General features: G+C 41.7%; 1 protein-coding gene across 3 annotated transcripts in view; it reads right to left on the bottom strand.

Moving 5' to 3' along the window:
* The window catches only part of LOC129856995 (carcinoembryonic antigen-related cell adhesion molecule 5-like), a 34,386-nt gene extending 10,568 nt beyond the window's left edge, over positions 1–23,818 (bottom strand). For all 3 annotated transcript variants that reach the window (XR_008759848.1, XM_055924831.1, XM_055924833.1), the window contains exons 1-5: positions 23,538–23,818; positions 22,620–22,943; positions 10,359–10,643; positions 9,586–9,852; positions 3,655–3,930 (exon numbers count right to left, since the gene is read on the bottom strand). Coding sequence is in view for 2 of the 3 variants with exons in the window: in XM_055924831.1 (XP_055780806.1) it covers positions 3,655–3,930; positions 9,586–9,852; positions 10,359–10,643; positions 22,620–22,943; positions 23,538–23,583 (1,198 nt within the window). In the remaining variant the exon portion in view is untranslated. The remainder of the gene's footprint in view (positions 1–3,654; positions 3,931–9,585; positions 9,853–10,358; positions 10,644–22,619; positions 22,944–23,537) is intronic.
* Positions 23,819–24,403: the final 585 nt, after the last annotated feature.

Here is a 24,403-nt window from a genome sequence, read left to right as displayed (position 1 = left end):
TTGCTAATTCGACAGACGTAATGGACATTATAAAACAAAACAACGATTTATTGTGGAACTAGGATTCCTGGCACTGCATTCTGATGAATGTTCATCAAAGGTAAGGGAATATTTATGATGTTATTTCGTATTTCTGTTGACTCTGTTGACTCCAACATGGCGGAGAATGGCTGAGCGCTGTCTCAGATTATTGCATGCTGTGCTTTTTACTAAAGTTATTTTTTAAATCTAACACAGCGGTTGAATTAAGAACCAGTGTATCTTTAATTATATGTTAAACATGTATCTTTCATCAAAGTTTATGATGAGTATTTCTGTATTTCACGTTGCTATCTGTAATTACTTTCTCTATTTTGGAGCCATTTCTGAACATGGCGCCAATGTAAAACCACGATTTCTGTTTATAAATATGCACATTTCCGAACAAAACATAAATGTATTGTATAACTTGATGTCATAAGACTGTCATCTGATGAAGTTGTTCAAAGGTTAGTGATACATTTTATCTCTTTGTGGGTTTTGTGAAAGCTATCTTTCCGGTGAAAAAATGGCTGTGTTTTTTGGGATATGGTGTTGAGCTAACATAAATATATGTTGTGTTTTTGCTGTAAAACATTTTAAAAATCGGACATGTTGGCTGGATTCACAAGATGTTTATCTTTCATTTGCTGTATTGGACTTGTGATTTCATTAAATTATATTTTATGATATCCCTGTGGCGCTAGGCTAGGCTATTCTAGTCAGCGTTTCTGATGAGAATGGATGGGGGGTCCGTAGAGGTTTTAAACGTTAGCTTTTTTACATGGCGCATATTGCACTTTTACTTTCTTCTCCAACACTGTTTTTGCATTATTTAAACCAAATTGAACATGTTTCATTATTTATTTGAGACTAAATTGATTTATTTATGTGTTACATTAAGTTAAAATAAAAGGGTTTATTTGTTCATTCAGTATTGTTGTAATTGTCATTATTACAAATATATATAAATCAACCGATTAATCTGTATCGGATTTTTTTGGTCCTCCAATAATCTGTATCGGCGTTGAAAAATCATAATCAGTCGACCTCTAATATACACACACATCAGTTCAAAAGTTTGGGGTCACTTAGGAATGTCCTTGTTTTTGAAAGACATTTTTGGGACATTAAAATACCATCAAATTGATCAGAAGCACAGTATAGACATTGTTAATGTTGTAAAATTAAATAGTACACGCAAAACACCAGTGAAGAGGCGACTCCGGGATGTTCGCCTTCTAGGCAGTTGCAAAAAAATAAAAAAATAAAAAAGCCATATCTCAGACTGGCCAATAAAAAGAAAATATTAAGACGGGCAAAAGAACACAGACACTGTGCAGAGGAACTCTGCCTAGAAGGCCAGCATCCCGGAGTCGCCTCTTCACTGTTGATGTTGAGACTGGTGTTTTGCGGGTACTATTTAATGAAGCTACCAGTTGAGGACTTGTGAGGCGTCTGTTTCTCAAACTAGACACTCTAATGTACTTGTCCTCTTGCTCAGTTGTGCACCGGGGCCTCCCACTCCTCTTCCTATTCTGGTTAGAGCCAGTTTGCTCTGTTCTGTGAAAGGAGTAGTACACAGCATTGTACAAGATCTTCAGTTTTTTGGCAATTTCTCACATGGAATAGCCTTAATTTCTCAGAAGAATAGACTGACGATTTTCAGAAGAAAGGTATTTGTTTCTGGCCATTATGAGCATGTAATCGAACCCAAATGCTGATGCGCCAGATACTCAACTAGTCTAAAGAAGGCCAGTTTTATTGCTTCTTTAATTCAGAACAACAGTTTTCAGCTGTGCTAACATAATTGCAAAAGGGTTTTCTAATGATCAATTAGCCTTTTAAAATGAGAAACTTGGATTAGCTAACACAACGTGCCATTGGAACACAGGAGTGATGGTTGCTGACAATGGGCCTCTGTACGCCTACGTAGATATTCCATTACAAATCAGCTGTTTCCAGCTACAAAAGTCATTTACAACACAAAATGTCTACACCGTATTTCACTTATTTTAAATGGACCAAAAAAATGGCTTTTCTTTCAAAAATAAGGACATTTCTATATTTTAGAATGATAGTGAAGACATCAAAAAAATGAAATATCACATATAGAAACAAACATATATAAACTCAGCAAAAAAATAAACGTTCCTTCTTCATGACCCTGTTTTTCAAAGATAATTAGTAAAAAAATCCAAAAAATCCAAACTTCACAGATCTTCATTGTAAATGGTTTAAACACTGTTTCCCATGCTTGTTCAATGAACCATAAACAATTAATGAACATGCACCTGTGGAACGGTCATTGAGACACTAACAGCTTACAGACGGTAGGCAATTAATGTCACAGTTATGAAAACTTAGGACACTAGAGAGGCCTTTCTACTGACTAATAAATGTCAATGTCCGTACTGTGAGACGCCCAAGACAGCACTACAGGGAGACAGGACACACAGCTGATCGTCCTCGCAGTGGCAGGCCACGTGTAGCACCACCTGCACAGGATCGGTACATCCGAACATCACACCTGTGGGACAGGTACAGGACGGCAACAACAACTGCCCGAGTTACACCAGGAATGCACAATCCCTCCATAAGTGCTCAGATTGTCCACAATAGGCAGGACTGAGGGCTTGTAGGCCTGCTGTAAGGCAGGACCTCACCAGACATCACCGGCAACAACGTCGCCTATGGGCACAAACCCACCGTCGCTACACCAGACAGGACTGGCAAAAAAGTGCTCTTCACTGACGAGTCGTGGTTGTGTCTCACCAGGGGTGATGGTCAGATTCGCGTTTATCGTCGAAGGAATGAGCATTACACCGAGGCCTGTACTCTGGAGCGGGATCGATTTGGAGGTGGAGGATCCATCATGGTCTAGGGCGGTGTGTCACAGCATCATCAGACTGAGCTTGTTGTCATTGCAGGCAATCTCAACGCTTTGCATTACAGGGAAGACATCCTCCTTCCTCATGTGGTACCCTTCCTGCAGGCTCATCCTGACATGACCCTCCAGCATGACAATGCCACAAGCCATACTGCTTGTTCTGTGAGTGATTTCCTGCAAGACAGGAATGTCGGTGTTCTGCCATGGCCAGCGAAGTGCCCGGATCAATCCCATTGAGCACGTCTGAGACCTGTTGGATCGGAGGGTGAGGGCTAGGTCCATTCCCCCCAGAAATGTCCAGGAACTTGCAGGTGCCTTGGTGGAAGAGTGGGGTAACATCTCACAGCAAGAAATGGCAAATCTGGTGCAGTCCATGAGGAGGAGTACTTAATTCAGCTGGTGGCCACACCAGATACTGACGGTTACTTTTGATTTTGACCCCCCCTTCCTTTGTTCAGGAACACATTATTCCATTTCCGTTAGTCACATGTCTGTGGACCTTGTTCAGTTTATGTCTGTTGTTGAATCTTGTTATGTTCATACAAATATTTACACATGTTAAGTTTGCTGAAAATAAACGCAGTTGAAGGTGAGCGGACGTTTCTTTTTTAAATAAAAAATATATTAAAAAAATTATATCTTGCATATCCAGCATTTACACTGACTGTCAGATATTAAATGCAACAAAAAAAGGTTAAAAAACTGTAATTGTAACCCCAGGCTTATAGCAGAGTAGGCCTACTTACAGTTTACAATGAGACCGTGTTTAGCATTAGCGGTGCTGATGGGGTTGCTGACTCTACACCGGTATTCTCCAGTGTCTGTTCTCTTCACAGGGTTTATGGACAGCATGCTCTTATCCTCAGAGATGATTATGTTGCCACCAGCAGACAGAGGGTGACCATCTTTCATCCACTCTCTGGTGATGATGGCGCCAGAAGCATCACAGGTTAAGTTCACAGAGCCTCCCTCGATGATTGAAGAGTTTGGGGTAGTAGTGATGTTAGCACCAGATATTGGTTCTGTGAAGGAAAATGGTTATATAAATTATATGAATTGATAATACAGATTGTAGCCTAGATTACAATTAAGCAATATACCACAGCTAAGGAATGTTCTTAGGCCACATACCACAAACCCCCGAGGTGCACTATTGTTACTATAAACTGCATACCAACGTAATTAGAGTAGTAAAAATACATGTTTTGTCATACCCGTGGTATACCACGGCAGTCAGCCAATCAGCATTTAGGGCTCGAACCACCCAGTTTATAATGTAGATTGTTTTATTTTGTCAAACAGTAACACTTGCCTGTAAACACAAAGCACAAGTGAAATGAAAATGCAACATGTTAAACTTTGTGTACGATAAAGTAAGTAAAGGCCCACACATAGTATATAAAACATTTGCATAAATATGAATTATTAAGTTTAGAAGTGTAATAGCTACAGAAGAGCTCTCAAAGCTATGACAACATCTTGATTCATCCTCACTGAGCTAAAGGCTAGAGCTGCCACTTTGAAGGAAAACATGCTACGCCCTCCGAAAAACCATCAAACAGTCAAAGCGTCAACACAGGACTAAAATCTACACCGGCTCTGACGTTCGGAGGTGGCAGGTCTTGCAAACTATCACGGATTACAAAGGGAAACCCAACCGAGAGCTGGCCATTGACGCAAGCCTAGCAGACGAGCTAAATTCCTTCTATGTTCTCTTTAAGGCAAGAAACACTGAACTGTGTGTGATGCACCAGCTGTTTCGGGTAACTGTATGATCATGCTCTCCATAGCTGATGTGAGTAAGACCTTTAAAACAGGTTAACATTCACAAGGCTGCAAGGCCAGACGGATTACCAGGACACATACTCAAAGCATGCTCTGATCAGCTGACAAGAGTCTTCAATGACATTTTCAACCTGCCCCAGTCTGTAATACCTAAATGTTTCAAGCAGACCACCATAGTCCCTGTGCCCAACAACATTAAGGTCATGGCTCACATCAACATTCAAGAAACCCTACACCCATTCCAATTCGCATACCGCCCCAACAGATCCAAAGATGACACAAATCTATATTGCACGCCACAGTGCCCTTTCCCAACTGGACAAAAATAACACCTACATGAGAATGTTGTTCATTGACTTCAGCTCAGCGTTGAACACCATAGTGCCCTCCAAGTTCAACACTAAGCTAAGGATCCTGGAAGTGAACACCTCCCTCTGCAACTGGATCCTGGACTTCCCCCATATGGTAAGGGTAGGCAACAACACATCCGCCACGCTGACCCTCAACACGGGGACCTTCAGGGGTGCATGCTCAGTGGCCTCCTGTACTCCGTTTACCCACGATTGCGTGGTTGCGCAGGACTCAAACACCATCATTAAATTTTCCGATGGTAGGCCTGATCTCCAACAACGATGAGACAGCCTATAGGGAGGTCAGAGACCTGACAGTGTGATGCCAGGACAACAGCCTCTCCCTCAATGTGGGCAAGACAAAGGAGCTTATCGTGGACTACAGGAAACAGGCCTGTTGCGGAGCGGGTCGAGAGATTCAAGTTCATCGTTGTCCACATCACTAAGGATCTATCATGGTCAGACCAACACAGTCGTGAAGAGGGTATGACAACTCCTCTTCCCCTTCAGGAGGCTGAAAAGACTTAGCATGGGTCCTCAGATCCTCAAGTTCTATAGCTGCACCATCGAGAGCATCTTGACTGGCTGCATCACCGCTTGGTATGCTAACCGCTTGGCATTCGACCACATGGTACTACAGAGGGTAGAACGTACTGCCCAGTACATCACTGGGGACAAGCTTCCTGCCATCCAGGAGCTCTATACCAGGCGGTGTCAGAGGAAGGCCCAAAAATTGTCAAAGACTCCAGCCACTCTAGTCATAGACTGTTTGCTCTGCTACCGCACGGCAAGTGGTACCTGAGCGCTAAGTCTAGGTCTAAAAGTCTTCTTAACAGCTTCTACCCACATTTTTCATTGGCAAGATAAGTAAGTAGTTAAATAAAGGTTAAAAAAATAACAATTGTGGGAAAGATTGCTCGGCCTCTGACCGCAAGGCACTACAGAGGGTAGTGCGTACGGCCCAGTACATCACTGGGGCTAAGCTGCCTGCCATCCAGGTCCTCTACACCAGGCAGTGTCAGAGGAACGCCCTAAAAATTGTCAAAGACCCCAGCCACCCCAGTCATAGACTGTTCTCTCTACTATCGCATGGCAAGCGGTACCGGAGTGCCACGTCTAGGACTAAAAGGCTTCTCAACAGTTTTTACCCCCAAGCCATAAGACTCCTGAACAGCTAATCTAATGGCTACCCAGACTATTTGCATTGTCCCTGAGGACAAGCTGAGGTTTCAATACAAGGTTAAATAATGAATAGAAGGATTGAGCTTTGAGACTGACAATTAGATAAGCCGCTGGCGAAAGCATATGGTGCCCGCTGGGCTAGAGCGGGCTGTAAGAGACGTTTGACAATTTCCAATTATAATTACTTAATTTTATAGTTTGGGTAAACACTAATGATTAGGAAACAGTTTATAATTTAGCAATAGTCCTGTGTGATTTGGACAATGACACAGACAGCTACCCTTTACTGCTGAAGACAGTGATATTTGACCTGTTGCATACTTAGAAATGTGCCTGTTGCAGACAGATGTTTGTTGTGAGTCATGTGAGTCAATGTGAGTTGATGTGTTAAATATGAAAATATATATTTTTTCACATGCCTGCCTGTAAATGGAAAAAAAAGCGATGATGGTAATGGTTGAAACTACTCCAAATTGGTTGAAGTTTCATACTTCTATATACACTGCTCAAAAAAATAAAGGGAACAGTTAAACAACACAATGTAACTCCAAGTCAATCACACGTCTGTGAAATCAAACTGTCCACTTAGGAAGCAACACTGATTGACAATAAATTTCACATGCTGTTGTGCAAATGGAATAGACAAAAGTTGGAAATTATAGGCAATTAGCAAGACACCCCCAATAAAGGAATGGTTCTGCAGGTGGTGACCACAGACCACTTCTCAGTTCCTATGCTTCCTGACTGATGTTTTGGTCACTTTTGAATGCTGGCGGTGCTTTCACTCTAGTGGTAGCATGAGACGGAGTCTACAACCCACACAAGTGGCTCAGGTAGTGCAGTTCATCCAGGATGGCACATCAATGCGAGCTGTGGCAAAAAGGTTTGCTGTGTCTGTCAGCGTAGTGTCCAGAGCATGGAGGCGCTACCAGGAGACAGGCCAGTACATCAGGAGACGTGGAGGAGGCCGTAGGAGGGCAACAACCCAGCAGCAAGACCGCTACCTCCGCCTTTGTGCAAGGAGGTGCACTGCCAGAGCCCTGCAAAATGACCTCCAGCAGGCCACAAATGTGCACTGTGATAGGGGTCAGCATGATGAAAATGTCTGTCTCCCCTAGAGCCCTTCCTACACCAGTGACAGAGTCCCCTCTTTGGTCACTTCTTGCACACAGAGTGGAACATGAGCTCTACATCTGGGTCTTTATGCGCAGGATTGGTGTCCTCATCAGAGAAGTAGTCAGGGAAATCATTCAGTTTCCAAATCAATCAAATACATCAGCTGATGTCACAAAGTGCTGTACAGACACCCAGCCTAAAACCCCAAACAGCAAGCAATGCAGGTGTAGAAGCACGCTGGCTAGGAAAAACTCCCTAGAAAGGCCAGAACCTAGGATGAAACCTAGCGACAGAGCCTGGGCGCAAACCCAGAGTCTCTGGTGGCGCAGCTGGCGCTGCGATGCAGTGCCTTAGACCACTGCGCCACCCGGGAGGCCGTACCCTTCCATTTTTAAAGAGGAAACGGAGTCTCTTGAGGGGAATGTGAAAAAAACATTTGTATTAGCATTACTTCAAGGTTTATATAAATTATAGGTGTGTACAATCCTGTTACTCTGGTTGTGTAAATTGCTGTTTTCACATAACTCTGTACCTAATCCACATCTCGTGTTCTTACCCCACTCTCTGTACTCTGAAACATGCATGTTTGTAACGAGGTGTCTCTGTTCCAATCATAGTCTCTCCTTATCCTTTATTTTAAGAACAAATAGTTCTTAGTACTGACAGGAAAACACAGAGGACTCCGAATATTTGGCCACCTCATCCAGTAGATATCGGTTGGTTCGACACATTGAGACAGTTGTGGTTGATTAAGGAAATGTAACAAGGTTGGGCTATATAAGGCAAGACCCAACCCCGGATCATTGGGCTCTCAATGAATCACCTACATGGGTTCTTTGACCAGCTCCATTATTGCAATAATTATATCGATATCAAATAAAGATTGATTGGTTAAAGAAATTACAGTCTCTCTCACTTGATTAGAATTTCCACTACACAAGATATACCAGAGATAAGGGACTGTTGATACTGCAACCACACAACTCAAACGGTGGATTACCAGTTTGCAAAAAAAATGGCAAACTACCTTTTTTTTTAAGCCCTCAAGAACTGTTGTCCGCTAAATATGATAATCTGTTTGCATCAGTCCAGTATCCAGATGACCTGTCCCAAGAGCTTCCTATACAGTTAATCTCTTTCCGTAACATTTTGAGGATGGCAATTAAGGAGAATGAGAGGGTCAATTAACTTCTCTGCGCTACGGATCCCTTTAGCGGGATCATTTTCCTAAACAACCGCTGAATTGCAGGGCGCAAAATATTACTAAAAATATTTATAATCATACAATCAAGTGAAATATACCAAAACACAGCTTAGCTTGTTGTTAATCCACCTATCGTGTCAGATTTTGAAAATATGCTTTGCAGCGAAAGCAATCCAAGCTTTTGTGAGTGTATCAATCAATGCTGGAACAGCTAGCCCCAAATTAGCATGGTCACGAAAGTCAGAAAAGCAATAAAATGAATGGCTTACCTTTGATAATCTTCGGATGTTTGCACTCACGAGACTCCCAGTTACACAATAAATGTTATTTTTGTTCGATAAATATTAATTTTATAACAAAATAAACGCCGTTTGGGTTGCGCGTTATGTTCAGAAAACCAAAGCCTCGTTCCGTTTCGACAAATTCCAAAAAGTATCCGTAATGTTCGTAGAAACATGTCAAATGTTTTTTATAATCAATCCTCAGGTTGTTTTTAACAAACATAATCGATAATATTTCAACCGGACCGTAACCTATTCAATAAAAGAGAGAGAGAAAATGGAGAGCTAATTAAAGGACACCTGACTAGTTTTGAAAAATCACGCTCATTTTTCAAAATAAAAGCCTGAAACTATGCCTAAAGCCTGGTCACAGCCTGAGGAAGCCATTGGAAAAGGAATCTGGTTGATACCTCTTTAAATGGAAGAAAGACGGGCAAGGAAACACAGATGAAAAAAAATATTAAAAATCACTTCTGGGTTAGATTTCCTCAGGTTTTCGCCTGCAGAATCAGTTTTGTTATACTCACAGACAATATTTTGACAGTTTTGGAAACTTTGGAGTGTTTTCTATCCTAATCTGTAAATTATATGCATATTCTACGATCTGGACCTGAGAAATAGTCTGTTTACCTTGGGAACGTTATTTTAAAAAAGAAATCTGACCTTTAGCGTCAAGAGGTTAAAGATGTTGTATAACTGTTGTATTTGTCAGTCTCTCTTTCCTCTCATAACTGTCTCCATTTCCTCTCTACCACTTACCCAGCACAGTGATGTCAGAGGGCTCAGATATCTGGTACCTCAGGGTTCTGGTGTTATGGGCCCAGCAGCTGTAGCTACCACTCTGATTGGCCTGGATGTTCTCCAGCCTGAGTTCTGGTCCGTTATTGGACAGCAGTGTTCCATTCAGAAGCCACTGAAACTGGGCAGACGGACTGGACTCAGCTGAGCAGGACAGGGTGAGGTTTGACCCTGATCCATACAGTACATCTAGAGGGGTCACCTTCATTGTGGTGTTTTCTGGACCATCTGTAATGAATGGTCCATGTTCAACACCAGCATTAAAGAGGGGAGGTTGACCGTGATGTAATTATACTTTTTAGAACATGTTCAAGAGACCCATTTAAGATGTGTCATGTTATCATTAGTGTGTGTATCTATCCATCCATCTATCTATCTAGCTTCAAAATGTCCCATCACCAGCAATTAGCCACCCAACACATACAGTAGGCAAGCTGGATTCAATAGAAATATAAGCAACAGCTTAGAGCCAAAAGGAAGAAGTGATAAAACATTAAGACATGCCACAGGACTGCTTTCATAAGCAGGTGTTAGTGATATGCAGAACAGGCAATGACATTGTAACCTAAGAATCTGATTTAATTAGCAATATGTGTAGTTATTCTTAAGCAGACAAGTACTGCAAGATATAACTACAGCACTGTATGCGAAGTACATGGTGAAAGGTAAACAACGTTTACATAAATTACTTTCTCTGCATACAGATATATTAGACATGCTGGTTAGCGACTCACAGCTGATGATGAGGGTTAGATTCTGGCTGGGTTTACTGCTGACGGGGTTGGACACAATACACCTGTATGGCCCCTGGTCATACCGGGTCACATTGGCTATGGTGAGAGTACGGCCTCCATCACCAAGCTGAATTCCATATCTGGCTGTGACCTCAGAGCTGCCATTCAGCCAGCGGTAAGAGAAGGGGGAGGAGCCAGAGGACACAGAGCAGGAGAAAATGGCAGTGTCATTCAGTTCCATTAGATCAATGACGTTGGCCCTCAGGGTCACGTTTGAAATGGTCTCTGTGGGTGAGAGAGTAGATGACATCTATCAACGTGTTTGTGTCAGTACAAATGCCTGTGTCTAAAGCAAGGTGTTCCAAGGTGTCTAAAGCCATGATTGTGACATTGTAACAGTAACCTGAAAACAGCACTGCTACCCTCACAATACTGTTGGCTGTCATATAAAATGTGGCTATATATAAAATACTGTTGCCAGTCATTTGTTTGAATGAGGAAATGCCAAGCACCCCCAAACACACATTGCTGGTGAGTCACCCAAAATTCAACACCCGCGAACCAGAAGGTGGCAGAGGTAAACATTGCATTTTTTGCCCGATAGCTGCAGTTAATTTTAACGTGGTGGTGAAAAGAGTGCATTGGTGGACTGACCTTCCATTCCAGTGCTTTCTAAAATGGCCGGACTTTTCGGCCCACCTCTTCCCCAGAGATGAAGATCCACATCACGCTCTGCGCAGGTTTCTTTTCCTCTACTTTACACAGAAATGCTTGTGGTCACCCTCCCTTCACCTTTCTCACTGTCAATTGTGAATGATAATTCTTCAAGTTTTACCGGTGAAACATCCATGCAGAATCTGCATGCCAACCATTTGACATTGATTAGTTTCATGGGAATATAAGCATTTTGATCTTCCTGAGTTAAGTACAGCGTTGTTTTGAATTAGGCGTCTTTCTATATAAACTAGGGTACCAGTGAGGATTTCCTACACTGGACAACTTGTTACAGCTGTTGATACATCATTGATAATAATCAGCCAATTTGTTTGTCATTACATTAAGATATAAGGTAGGATCATAGCTACTGTATATTACATTTAATTCACGGGTTGATCACGGCTGGTGTCTTGACAGATTTGTCAAAAATCATGTGAAAAAACATGAATTTTCTGTCCTTGCATTTTTGGCAGTGTAAGCTGACGTTATATCGTATAAACTCAGCAAAAAAAGAAACATCCCTTTTTCAGGACCCTGTCTTTCAAAGATAGTTTATAAAAATCCAAATAACTTCACAGATCTTCATTGTAAAGGGTTTAAACACTGTTCCCCATGCTTGTTCAATGAACCATAAACAATTAATGAACATGCACCTGTGGAACGGTCGTTAACACACTAACAGCTTATAGACGGTAGGCAATTAAGGTCACAGTTATGAAAACTTAGGACACTAAAGAGGCCTTTCTACGGACTCTGAAAAACACCAAAAGAAAGATGCCCAGGGTCCCTGCTCATCTGCATGAATGTGCATTATGCATGCTGCAAGGAGGCATGAGGACTGCAGATGTGGCCAGGCCGTCATTGTAAATAAGAATTTGTTCTAAACTGACTTGCCTAGTTAAATAAAAGGTTTCTTAAAAAAAAAAGATTGTGGAGGCCAGGTCATCTGATGCAGCACTCCATCACTCTCCTTCTTGGTCAAATAGCCCTTACACAGCATGGAGGTGTGCTTTGGGTCATTGTCCCCTTGAAAAACAAATGATAGTGCCACTAAGCGCTAACCAGATGGGATGGCGTATAGCTGCAGAATGCTGTGGTAGCCATGCTGGTTAAGTGTGCCTTGAATTCTAAATAAATCACAGACAGTGTCAACAGCAAAGCACTCCCACATCATCACACATCCTCCTACATGCTTCATGGTGGGAACCACACATGCGGAGATTGTCCGTTCACCTACTCTGCGTCTCACAAAGACACGGCGGTTGGAACCAAAAATCTCACATTTGGACTCATCAGACCAAAGGACAGATTTCCACCGGTCTAATGTTCATTGTTCGTGTTTCTTGGCCAAAGCAAGTCTCTTCTTCTTATTGGTGTCCTTTAGTAGTTGTTTCTTTGCAGAAATTTGACCATGAAGGCCTGATTCACGCAGTCTCCTCTGAACAGTTGATGTTGAGATGTGTCTGTTACTTCAATTCTGTGAAGTATTTATTTGGGCTGCAATTTCTGAGGCTGGTAACTCTAATGAACTTATCCTCGCAGCAGAGGAAACTCTGGGTCTTCCTTTCCTGTGCCGGTCCTCATGAGAGCCAGTTTCATCATAGCGCTTGATGGTTTTTGCGACTCCACTTGAAGAAACTTTCTTTGACTGACCTTCATGTCTTAGAGTAATAATGGAATGTCGTTTCCGTTCACTTATTTGAGCTGTTCTTGCCATAATATGGACTTGGTATTTTACCAAATAGGGTTATCTTGTGTATACCACCACTACTTTCTTACAACACAACAGATTGGCTGAAATGCATTAAGGTGGAAAGAAATTAGACAAATTAACTTTTAACAAGGCATACCTGTTAATTGAAATGCATTCCAGGTGACTACCTCTTGAAGTTGGTTGAGAGAATGAATTTTAAAACCGGTACTGGTTACCTTCAGATGAGTCTCGTGACACTTGTGGGGGTCATAGATTAAAACGGTGAACACCATCGGGAGAGTCTACCCTTTCCATAGAGTGGTCATAATAGTTTTTAGGCCAAACCGTCAGATGCTACATGCGTTTTCGTGAGTAGACCGATTTTCGGGATGTGTCATGGTCTGACAAACACCACTCTGCCACCTTTCAAAGCAGATGCGGAAGTGCAACATCGGCGGATGCGGTGGACTGAGACGTGTCTCTAGCTTAAATTGACAGATTTTGTTAGGGATTTTTGTATTATGTTAATTATATTGACGCACCGGTTCATTAAATCAACTCTAGGTTATAATCCAAAAGGTTATTTAAATGCTATTTTGTGACATTTGAACAGTAACCTGAAAACAGCACCGCTAGCCACACAATATCTCTCATAAAACGTGGCTAGATGTTGCTAGTCATTTGTATGAACAAGAAAGTACCAAGCACCCCCAAACACACTCTGCTGGTGATTCACCCAAATTCAACACCAACCAGGAGGTAAACATAGCATTTTTTGCCAGATTGCCACAGTAAAGTTCTCATGGTGGTACAAAACCTGCCGTGGCTTCTATTGGTTTACTGTGCGTTCTAAAATGGCACAGTCTGTGGATTCGAAGGTAACCGCTCCGTGGAAGCCTTTTCCCCAGCTGAAGATCCAAATCACATTCTGTCATTGTAGGCTCCTCAGAGGAGGACTAACCTCCTCAGTGAATTTCATAAAAATATTTTTTTTTTAAGTCATCGTTTTTTGACAAAACTATACAAAATATTTTCATGTCAGCAAATAATTTATTAAAACACACTGTTTTGCAATGAAGGTCTACAGTAGCCTCAACAACACTCTGTAAAGTAGCACTATGGTGTAGCTGGAGGACAGCAAGCTTCCGTCTTCCACTTGGTACATTGACTTCAATGCAAAACCTAGGAGGCTCTTGGTTCTCACCCCCTTCCATAGACTTACACAGTAATTATGACAACTTCAGGAGGATCAGAGAATAAATCTAGTACTGAAAGCATAAGCTACAGCTATCTAGCACCGCAGTGCATAAAATGTGCAGAGTAGCTGACTCATAGAGAGAGAAAGACAATAGTTGAACAGTTTTCAACAAATTCATTTCTTCAAAAATGGAGGAGAAGCAAGAGAAAGAGAGAGAGTGTCATTTTTTTCACATTCAGTTTCACCGACTTGCTAGCAAATGCAGCTGGCTAGTTTAGTTACCCAAACACCTGGCTTAAACAGAGGAATGCTATGTTAGCTAGCTGGCTATGACTATCCAACACAACATTGGAACTCTTCCAAGTCAAGGTAAGCCACCGAGGCCTGCCGGTCTAACTGCTTACTAACTATACACTGTAATGATACTGCATGATTGTAGCGGGTTTACTAACGTATTAGTTATATTAGCTAATGTTGACTAGGACGTTACTTTAGCTAATATGGGCACAACGATGTAGGCTGTGTGTAGCGGTTATTTGATTTGATTTATTTCACCTTTATTTAACCAGGTAAGCCAGTTGAGAACAAGTTCTCATTTACAACTGCGACCTGGCCAAGATTTCTTTTAAGCAGTGCGACAAAAGCACAGAGTTACACATGGGATAAACAAACGTACAGTCAATAACACAATAGAAAAATCTGTATACAGTGTGTGCAAATGAAGTAAGGAGGTAAGGCAATAAACAGGCCAATAGTGGCAAAGTACTTACAATTTAGCAATTTACACTGAAGGGATATATGTGCAGATGAGGAAGTGCAAGTAGAAATACTGGTGTGCAAAAGAGCAGATAAACAAAAACAAATATAGGGATGAGGTAGGTAGTTGGTTGGATGGGCTATTTAGAGATAGGCTGTGTACAGCTGCAGCGATCGGTAAGCTGCTCTGACAGCTGACACTTAAAGTTAGTGAGGGAAATACAAGTCTCCAACTTCAGTGATTTTTGCAATTTGTTCCAGTCATTGGCAGCAGACAACTGGAAGGAAAGGCGACCAAAGTAGGTGTTGGCTTCGGGGATGACCAGTGAAATATACCTACTGGAGCGCTTGCTACGGGTGGGTGTTGCTATGGTGACAAGTGAGCTGAGATAAGGCAGAGCTTTACCTAGCAAAGACTTATAGATGACCTGGAGCCAGTGGGTTTGGTGACGAATATGTAGCGAGGACCAGCCAACGAGAGCATACAGGTCACAGTGGTGGGTAGTATATGGGGCTTTGGTGGAAAAACGGATGGCACTGTGATAGGCTGCATCCAATTTGTTGAGTAAAGTGTTGGAGGCTATTTTGTAAATGACATCGCCGAAGTCAAGGATCAGTAGGATAGTCAATTTTACGAGGGTATGTTTGGCAGCATGAGTGAAGGAGGCTTTGTTGTAATAAAGGAAGCCGATTCCAGATTTAACTTTGGATTGGAGATGCTTAATATGAGTCTGGAAGGAGAGTTTACAGTCTAGCCAGACACCTAGTTATTTATAGTTTAGAGTCCACATATTCTAAGTAAGAACCGTCCAGAGTAGTGACGCTAGTCGGGCAGGCTGGTGCGGGCAGCAATCGGTTGAAAAGCATGCATTTCGTTTTACTAGCATTTAAGAGCAGTTGGAGGCCACGGAAGGAGTGTTGTATGGCATTGAAGCTTGTTTGGAGGTTTGTTAACACAGTGTCCATAGAAGGGCCAGATGTATACAGAATGGTGTCGTCTGCGTAGAGGTGGATCAAAGAGTCACCCGCAGCAAGAGCGACATCATTGATATATACAGAGAAAAGAGTCGGCCCGAGAATTGAACCCTGTGGCACCCCCATAGAGACTGCCAGAGGTCCGGACAACAGGCCCTCCGATTTGACACACTGAACTCTATCTGAGCAGGAGTTAGTGAACTAGGGGAGGCAGTCATTAGAGAATCCAAGGCTGTTGAGTCTGCCGATAAGAATACGGTTATTGACAGAGTCGAAAGCCTTGGCCAGGTCGATGAAAACGGTTGCACAGTACTGTCTGTTATCGATGGCGGTTATGATATCATTTGAGCGTGGCTGAGGTGCGCCCGTGACCAGCTCGGAAACCAGATTGCATAGCGAAGAAGGTACGGTGGGATTCAAAATGGTCGGTGATCTGTTTGTCACTTGGCTTTCAAAGACTTTAGAAAGGCAGGGCAGGATGGCTATAGGTCTGTAACATTTTGGGTCTAGAGTGTCTCCCCCTTTGAAGAGGGGGATGACCGCGGCCACTTTTCAATCTTTAGGAATCTCAGACGATAGGAAAGAGAGGTTGAATAGACTAGTAGTTTGCAACAATGTTTGCAACATTGGCAGCGGATAATTTTAGGAAGAGAGGGTCCAGATTGTCTAGCCCAGCTGATTTGTAGGGATCCAGATTTTGCAGCTCTTTCAGGACATCAGCTGTATGGATTTGGGTGAAGGAGAAGTGGGGGTGGGGGTTTGGGCCACTTGCTGTGGGGGGTGCAGAGCTGTTAGCCAGGGTTGGGGTAGCCAGGTGGAAAGCATGGCCAGCCGTAGAGAAATGCTTATTGATATTCTCGATTATCGTGGATTTATCAGTGGTGACAGTGTTTCCTAGTCTCAGTGCAGTGGGCAGGAGGAGGAGGTACTCTTATTCTCCATGGACGTTACGGTGTCCCAAAACTTTTTGCAATTAGTGCTGCAGGATGCAAATTTCTGTTCGAAAAGCTAGCCTTTGCTTTCCTAACTGACTGTGTGTAACGGTTCCTGACTTCCCTGAAAAGTTGCATATCGCGGGGACTATTCGAAGCTAGTGCAGTACGCCACAGGGTGTTTTGTGCTGGTCAAGGGCAGTCAAGTCTGGAGTGAACCAAGGGCTATATCTGTTCTTAGTTCTCCATTTTTTGAAAGGGGCATGCTTATTTAAGATGGTGAAGAAAGCACTTTTAAAGAACAACCAGGCATCCTCTACTGACGGGTCGATTAGAAAGGCCTGCTCGCAGAAGTGTTTTAGAAAGCATTTGACAGTGATGGGGGTGGTCGTTTGACCGCGGACCCATAACGGACGCAAACATTGAGACAGTGAGGTGTTTTTAGAGGGAAAGTTGGTCAGGATGATATATATGAGGGTGCCCATGGTTACGGACTTGGGGTTGTACCTGATAGGTTCCTTGATAATTTGTGTGAGATTGAGGGCATCTAGTTCAGATTGTAGGACGACCGGGGTGTTAAGTATATCCCAATTTAGGTCACCTAGCAGTATGAACTCTGACGATAGATGGGGGGCAATCAATTCACAAGGTTTGTCTTGGAAAGGTTTTTTCGCCTGGCCACATACAGCTGATGTGTTGTTCATTGAAGTCCACAAACGAAGGGAACAAGTGAGAGGTGGAAAGTGCATAGAGGCTAGAAAGAATACAACGTGGCTGCTATGAAAGTGAACCCTGTTTATGTGTGAAAAACGTTTCTTAAATGGAAGCAAATGAAACTGTGATAAAAATACCTGAATTTGTCCTATAGAAACTCTCGTTTGCAACTGTTGGACTAATGATTACACACTAGATAAGTTAAATGCAGACGAAACTGTGCAAGGCAGTATTGAATATGTCACTGTCTGTCATCTCAAATTTTTCTCTCAACCTGTGTGCATCTACATTGTAAACTTTCATTCATAGGCTAGGTTGTAGCAACCTCATGATGGATATAGGGAACATTTGAGTATCATATAGTAGCGTAAACCTATCGATGTTACTTTTAACTGGGTGAATGAAATATGAATGACAGTCATCCAACATGCTGTAATAGAAATAAGGCCATGTTCCTGAAAAAAAAAATGGTGCTCCTTCATCATAAACAGCCCTGACCACCACTGCATTCAGTGTATGCATATCATTACCTCTAGTTTATGCAGAAATGTTTGTGGTCACTCTTCCTTCACATTTCTCACTGTCAATCGTTTTACAAGTGAAACGTCCACGCAGCATCTGCATGCCAACCACTTGATCTTGATTAGTTTAATGGGAATATAAGCATTTAAATATTTTTGAGTTATGTACTGTGTTGTTTTAAAGTACAGTGTTGTTTTGAATTATGTGATCTAAATTTAGAGCCGATGGTATTAAACTGGAGCATACCTGTGTTGTGTTTCAATCAAAGCACATACTGTATCTTGCCTAGTGGGGCTCGCTGTTGAGTTGTGTCTAAATGACAGAAAAATGTGACCATTCACTAAAATCATCCTCAAATATTTTAAAGGCCCAGAAGTGTAAATTGCCCTTTTTCAACTGAAAAAGCGAAGCCCAGAGCTTACCCTTGATTTTGCACAAGGATTAAAGTCAATACGTCAAATTATGATATACTTGGGCTTGACGTGGTAAATCCGAAGTGGGGAATTTTCCGTGGCAATGCCATGTGTTTCCTCTATTGTACGACATACTAATACTTTTCAGTGTACGTTTATTTTACAGGGCCAGGTTTCATAAGAATGTTACCACCCACCAGCATGGCATTGTTTACTATGCAGAAACATCTGCAAAGTTCTTCCACTTCGCACGTTGCTACTGAGCAAAACAGCATTCTGCCTAGCCTATATGCCTGAGACATGGAGCAAGTATGTTTTGTCATCTCTACTTTTTTACCCCAAAATTAACAATCCACTGGATCATTTGTGAATTTTCACTTATTGAGATTGTCTCCATTAAAATATACAGTATAATGAACAAAAATATAAAACGCAACCTCCTATCGGATCCTATCGACACGGGGCCGTACATTATCATTCTGAAAAAAATAGGTGATGGAGGCGGATGAATGGCACGTGTCGTGTCTTTGCTATCATTAAATTGAAGACTTATAGTTTACATCAAAGATTCCTGTAATTAGTTATTACGCAATCAACTGATTAATAACGTAACTAATTAACTATGAATTTGAGGGCACCAGGGAAAGTAGTCAGATTACAAAGTTATAATTTCCCAATATAACCTTTCAGATATTTTCATATCTGATCAGTAGTCTTCTGATGAATGATTTATTTATTTTACCTCACGTTAGTCTCATTCCAAACGTCGTAAATTGTTGGTTATCTGCACGAACCCAGTCTTCACTATGAGTCATCCATACATCAATTGTCTTAAATCATTTATTTATTACTAACTAAGTAATTCACAGAAATGCACAAACAAACAAACAAACTTAAAATGGTTACACGAAATGATGGGAGAAATATGCCCTAGTGGGCTGGACCGGCATGGCGGCTTGTTAGACAAAGGGGAAAATTGGGTTCGACTAGGAAGTCACTACAGAGTCCATAATTATAACAATTGACATGCTAATCCTTTACACATGAACGCTCACTCATTCGGGAACAATTGCAATCAATATATATATATTTACGCTCAGTGTGTCGTCTTCACCGCTGGAGAAAAGTTAGTTATTTTGGAGTTCCTTCTGTCTCGGTTATTGTGGATAATTCAGAGTGACATTCATTATAGAATGGATGTTTCGGCGGTTGTCTTTCTTCGCGTTCAATGATACCGAATTCCTAGCTGCAGACTAGTAGTCAATATCAAAGACTTGTTCTTATTCGTCTAAGAGTTTAACCACGTGGTATGGTTAAAGATTCAGCAATGGTACTTAACCTTCGTTCTCCTCCTATGGAGAAAAACATGGTCTGTTGATCATTTCTCAGAGTTGGGTCTTTATACGGAATTTCAGAAAGGGGCTGTCCCAGGATGTCTGACCCTAACTGGGCTCAGGGGCGGTCCTTGGATTTAGTTCAAATCAAAAGGGATTTGTATTTTTCTTCATTAAACAGTCCAAAATCATATTACACAATTATACAAACAGTATCATACTCACTCATTCATTTTGTACAACAAACAGATGTAAGCCTCATATCTGAGGTTATTATACAAACAGCGGTATGGTAATGTAGCCACAGTCTCTCATGAGTTTCCCACATTGTGACGAACGGACCGGTTAATAGCTGGACTTTTCACCGATCTTTTATACTTTTCCCGGAACATGAAATCTGTTCATACCTCAAGTTCTGTGAGGTGGAAGAAACTTCCTTTGTCCTGAAAGTTTACCCTCTCTCTAATACTGTTTGGCCATGAGGAGATTCTCAGGAATTTACCACGTCTCTCTGTGACCACAGCATGGGTTGAAGGAGGAAAGGGGGAGGCAGGGAGAGGGGGATGGGTTTTATGTACCTAAACAGGCAACGTCATGACACACGACAATGGGCCTCAGGATCTCATCACTGTATCACTGTGCATTCAAATTGCCTTTGATAAAATAAAATTGTGTTTGTTGTCTGTAGCTTATGCCTGTTCATATCATAACCCTACCGCCAACATGGGGCACTCTGTTCACAGCATTGACCTCAGCAAACTGCTTGCCCACACGACGCCATATACTCTGTCTGCCATCTGCCCGGTACAGTTGAAACCGGGATTTATCCGTGAAGAGCACCGTGTGCCAGCAGACCATCGAAGGTAAGCATTTGCCCACTGAAGTCGGTTATGACGCGGATCTGCAGTCAGGTCAAGACCCTGGTGAGGACTAAGAGCACGCAGATGAGCTCCCCTGAGGCGGTTACTGACAGTTTCTTCAGTTGTGCAAACCCACAGTTTCATCAGCTGCCCTGGTGGCTGGTCTCAGACAATCCCGCAGGTGAGGAAGCTGAATGTGGAGGTCCTGGGCTGGCGTGGCTACAGGTAGTCTGCGGTTGTGAGGTCAGTTGGACATACTGCCAAATTCTCTAAAACGACATTGGAGGCTGCTTATGGTAGAGAAATTAACATTCAATTATCTTTCAACAGCTGTGGTGGACATTCCTACAATCAGCATGCCAATTGCACACTCTCTCAAAACTTGAGGCATCTGTGGCGTTGTGTTGTGTGACAAAATTGCACATTTTAGAGTGCCATTTCATAGCCCCCAGCACAAGGTGCTCCTGTGTAACGAGCATGCTGCTTAATCATCTTCTTGATATGCCACACCTGTCAGGTGGATTTATTATCTTGGCTAAGGAGAAATGCTCACTAACAGGGAAGTAATCAAATTAGTGCACAACATTTGAGAGAAATAATAGTTTGTGTGTATTGAACATTTCTGGGATCTTTTATTTCAACTCATTAAATACGGGACCAACACTTTACATGTTGCGTTTATATTTTGGTTCAGTATATATTCAGTTCTGTTATGTAGAATAATATCATTATGTGATCTTGCAGACATTGATTCTGCTTTGAACTAACTTAATTTAAAGAGCACCATTCATCTCTGACATTTACCATGAGTAGTCTGTTCTCTGGGCAGCCAAATGAGTAGAGCAGAGTGTGCAAAAAGTAGAGAATTCCAAACATGGGCAGAAGCCACGGACATTTAGCTGTCAGAAGAGGGTTCAAGAGAATTCGGATCTGCAGCCACTTCATTCTAAAATTACTCAGAACACCATGGTCTTTATTTACAAAACACTATTGCTCGCTACAAAAGAACAGGCACATAATAATAACGATTCGAGCATAGATAAATAATTCCTTGCAGACTCACTGTGTATTTGCACATGTCTTTTTGCACACATTTAGTTTAGGCATGCTAGCAAGTGGTTAAGGTTAAGGTTAGGGTAAATGTAGGTTAAGACATTGTCAGGTTTAGGCATGCTAGTAATTACCCCAACCAGGTACATGGCTCACCATTTGCAATATTGACTCTTTCCACTCTCCGCCACATGAGGTAGCAGCATACACATTGTTGGCACACTGCATACATTATAAGCAAATACACTCATCTGTCAATGTCTTCTAGATTGGGGGACAAGATACTGTAGTGATCTTTGCTAATAAGCCACATTACAATTCCCACTGAGGACACCCTATTGGCATAAATGTGTAGGGTGTTTTCCTATCCTGCCAGTGATCTGGGTTCACATCCCTGTCTATTCGTCTGCTACAATACCTTGTTCACAACAGCCCCACCTAACCAGTGATGACAAGCCAGCTATCGAAAGACCTCTTATTGCACCACACTATTGCAAAATTGTTTAGGTTTACCAATTGATACAAAATTATATTTTGGCCTGTCACATTCTATGTTTCAGTGCTGAAAACACCTTGACATTTAAAAAAAATTATTAACTGCAATTCAAGTAAATAAAAATGTATTCTCAAAGTAGATAACCCAGGTACAACCTAAGAACAATCCTCTCATAAAAGGGGAAAACCGAGAACATACCATTTGTAATGTAAATGGTCAAATTATAGAGCATTGTGTTCAGCCTATATTGCAACAATGCTCAAAACCATTTCAAAACGCCAGGTGTTGACCCTGAACTGGTAGTTGACCTAAATGAGTGAGCGGTTGTTTTCATACGCTGTCTAAACCTTAGGGACCTCAGCCAGCCTTTTATTTTATTTTTTTATTTCACCTTTATTTAACCAGGTAGGCAAGTTGAGAACAAGTTCTAAGTCTTGCTTAGATTGTCTTAACTAGTTTGACTAGTTGATCAAAGAAAACACTGACGGTGCCGTTATCCACGCATTGTGACAATTGTTCTCCCAGTATCACTCTTCGTGAACGTAACATTTGTGAATGTAACTTTATGTACATACCTTACCCTGCAACATTTGGAACTCACCATAGACAATCAGTGAAGTAGATCCCGCCTGAGAAAAAGCAGTGGTTCTTAGGTTCACTCTGTATGTCCCACTGTCAATCCGGGTCAGTTTCCTGAGCTCCAGAGATGCAGTGCTATTGTCCAGACTGATCCTACCAACATATCCCACTCCGATCACAGGACCTGCAGTACTGACAAAGTCAACAACGGTGACAGGGGGTTCACCAAAAGTCCAGATGATTGTAAGAAGTGTGGTTGGATTGATGGTGGTTTTGAAAATCACATTTCCTCCCAATGTTCCATTCACAGGTCCAGGTGGAAACACATCTTGACCAGCACAATATCCTGATGAAACAACAACTGGGCTTGATTATAATGTTTAGAAAATAAACACAAAATTCAGCAGACTAAAGATATTAGTGGAAAGTTTCCAAATTCTTTTTTTATAGTTCTTACAGAATCATTATTTTACCAAGACAATTTTGGAAGTCACTGTAGAAGCCACTCTGCCTAGTAGAATAACTATATTGTTTGCAAGCAAACATTAAGATGGACTAATGGGAATATGTGTCACCACCTTAAAGGGATAGTTTACCCAAATGACAAAATTAAATTTGGTTTCTTTACCATGTAAGTGGTCTATGGACAAGGTGTGACAGCAATTGGCCTTGGAGATAGATATTAACATAATTGAAACCATGTCTATGACTATTGACAAAGAACCTGCTATTGATTGAAGAACAATTCCTACTGTCATGGGAGTAGAGAAGAATATATTACATTAACACAGAAATCATGGTCCTAACATTTCAGAAGGATCCAAAGAGCTTAGAAATTGAAATGTTTTACTCCTTGGTGTCAAAATTGACCCCAGTTAGTGCTTTTAGGGTTTACCTACAGTATGTATGCCTTTATTTTATTGAGAGCATAAGGTCTCACCTGAGAGTATTCCCATGGTAAGAAAGATGAATGCAGCTGCCACCATCTCTTCTGATGTAACAAATGTCTGTGATTCAGACTAGTTCTGTCTCTACAAATAAGTATTAAGTAGGAGACAGGGCTTCAATAAAAACGATCTACAGTAACACCAAAATCTGATATGAGGAAGAAATAGAGAGGAACTATTTTCATGAGGTAAATCGCTGCATGAAGGAACAAATTACCATACTGCGCTACTTCCACTAAAACTAACTGTGTGGGGTTTTCCATTTAATGAGCCTGTTAACAATGTTGCACTCTACTGCTTTGCAGGCTTTGACTGATTAACATAGTGGACTTTGGTCTTGCAACCTGGTCACAGAGCATTTCGTATTATTCTGTACGTAAATCCGAGACACTCCATATAGTATGATATGTTATGTTTTGAATGGTATGTATTAATTTGTGGATGTCCATCACCCATTTCATATGATATGTTACAAAATACAATTCAAACTCTTTGTCCTGAATGTCCTTGAGGGGCCCAGCCAGAGCACGGACTTGAACCCTATTGAACATCTCTGGAGACATCTGAAAATAGTTGTGCAGCGACGCTCCCCATCCAACATGACAGAGCTTGAGAGGATCTGCAGAAAATGGGAGAAACTCCCCAAATACAGGTGTGCCAAGCTTGTAGCGTCATACCCAAGAAGACTCAAGGCTGTAATCGCTGCCAAAGGTGCTTCAACAACATACTGAATAAAGAGTCTGAATAGTTATGTAAGTTATGTTGAATATTTCATTATTATTTTTTACCTGTTTTTGCTTTGGCATTATGGGGTATTGGTTGAAGATTGATGAGGAAAACAACAACAATTGAATCAATT

Source organism: Salvelinus fontinalis, chromosome 6 (assembly GCF_029448725.1).
Source record: "Salvelinus fontinalis isolate EN_2023a chromosome 6, ASM2944872v1, whole genome shotgun sequence".
NCBI classification, from domain to species: Eukaryota; Metazoa; Chordata; class Actinopteri; order Salmoniformes; family Salmonidae; genus Salvelinus; species Salvelinus fontinalis.
Note: the sequence above shows the minus strand (reverse complement) of the source record. Positions and strands in the feature narration are given on the sequence as shown.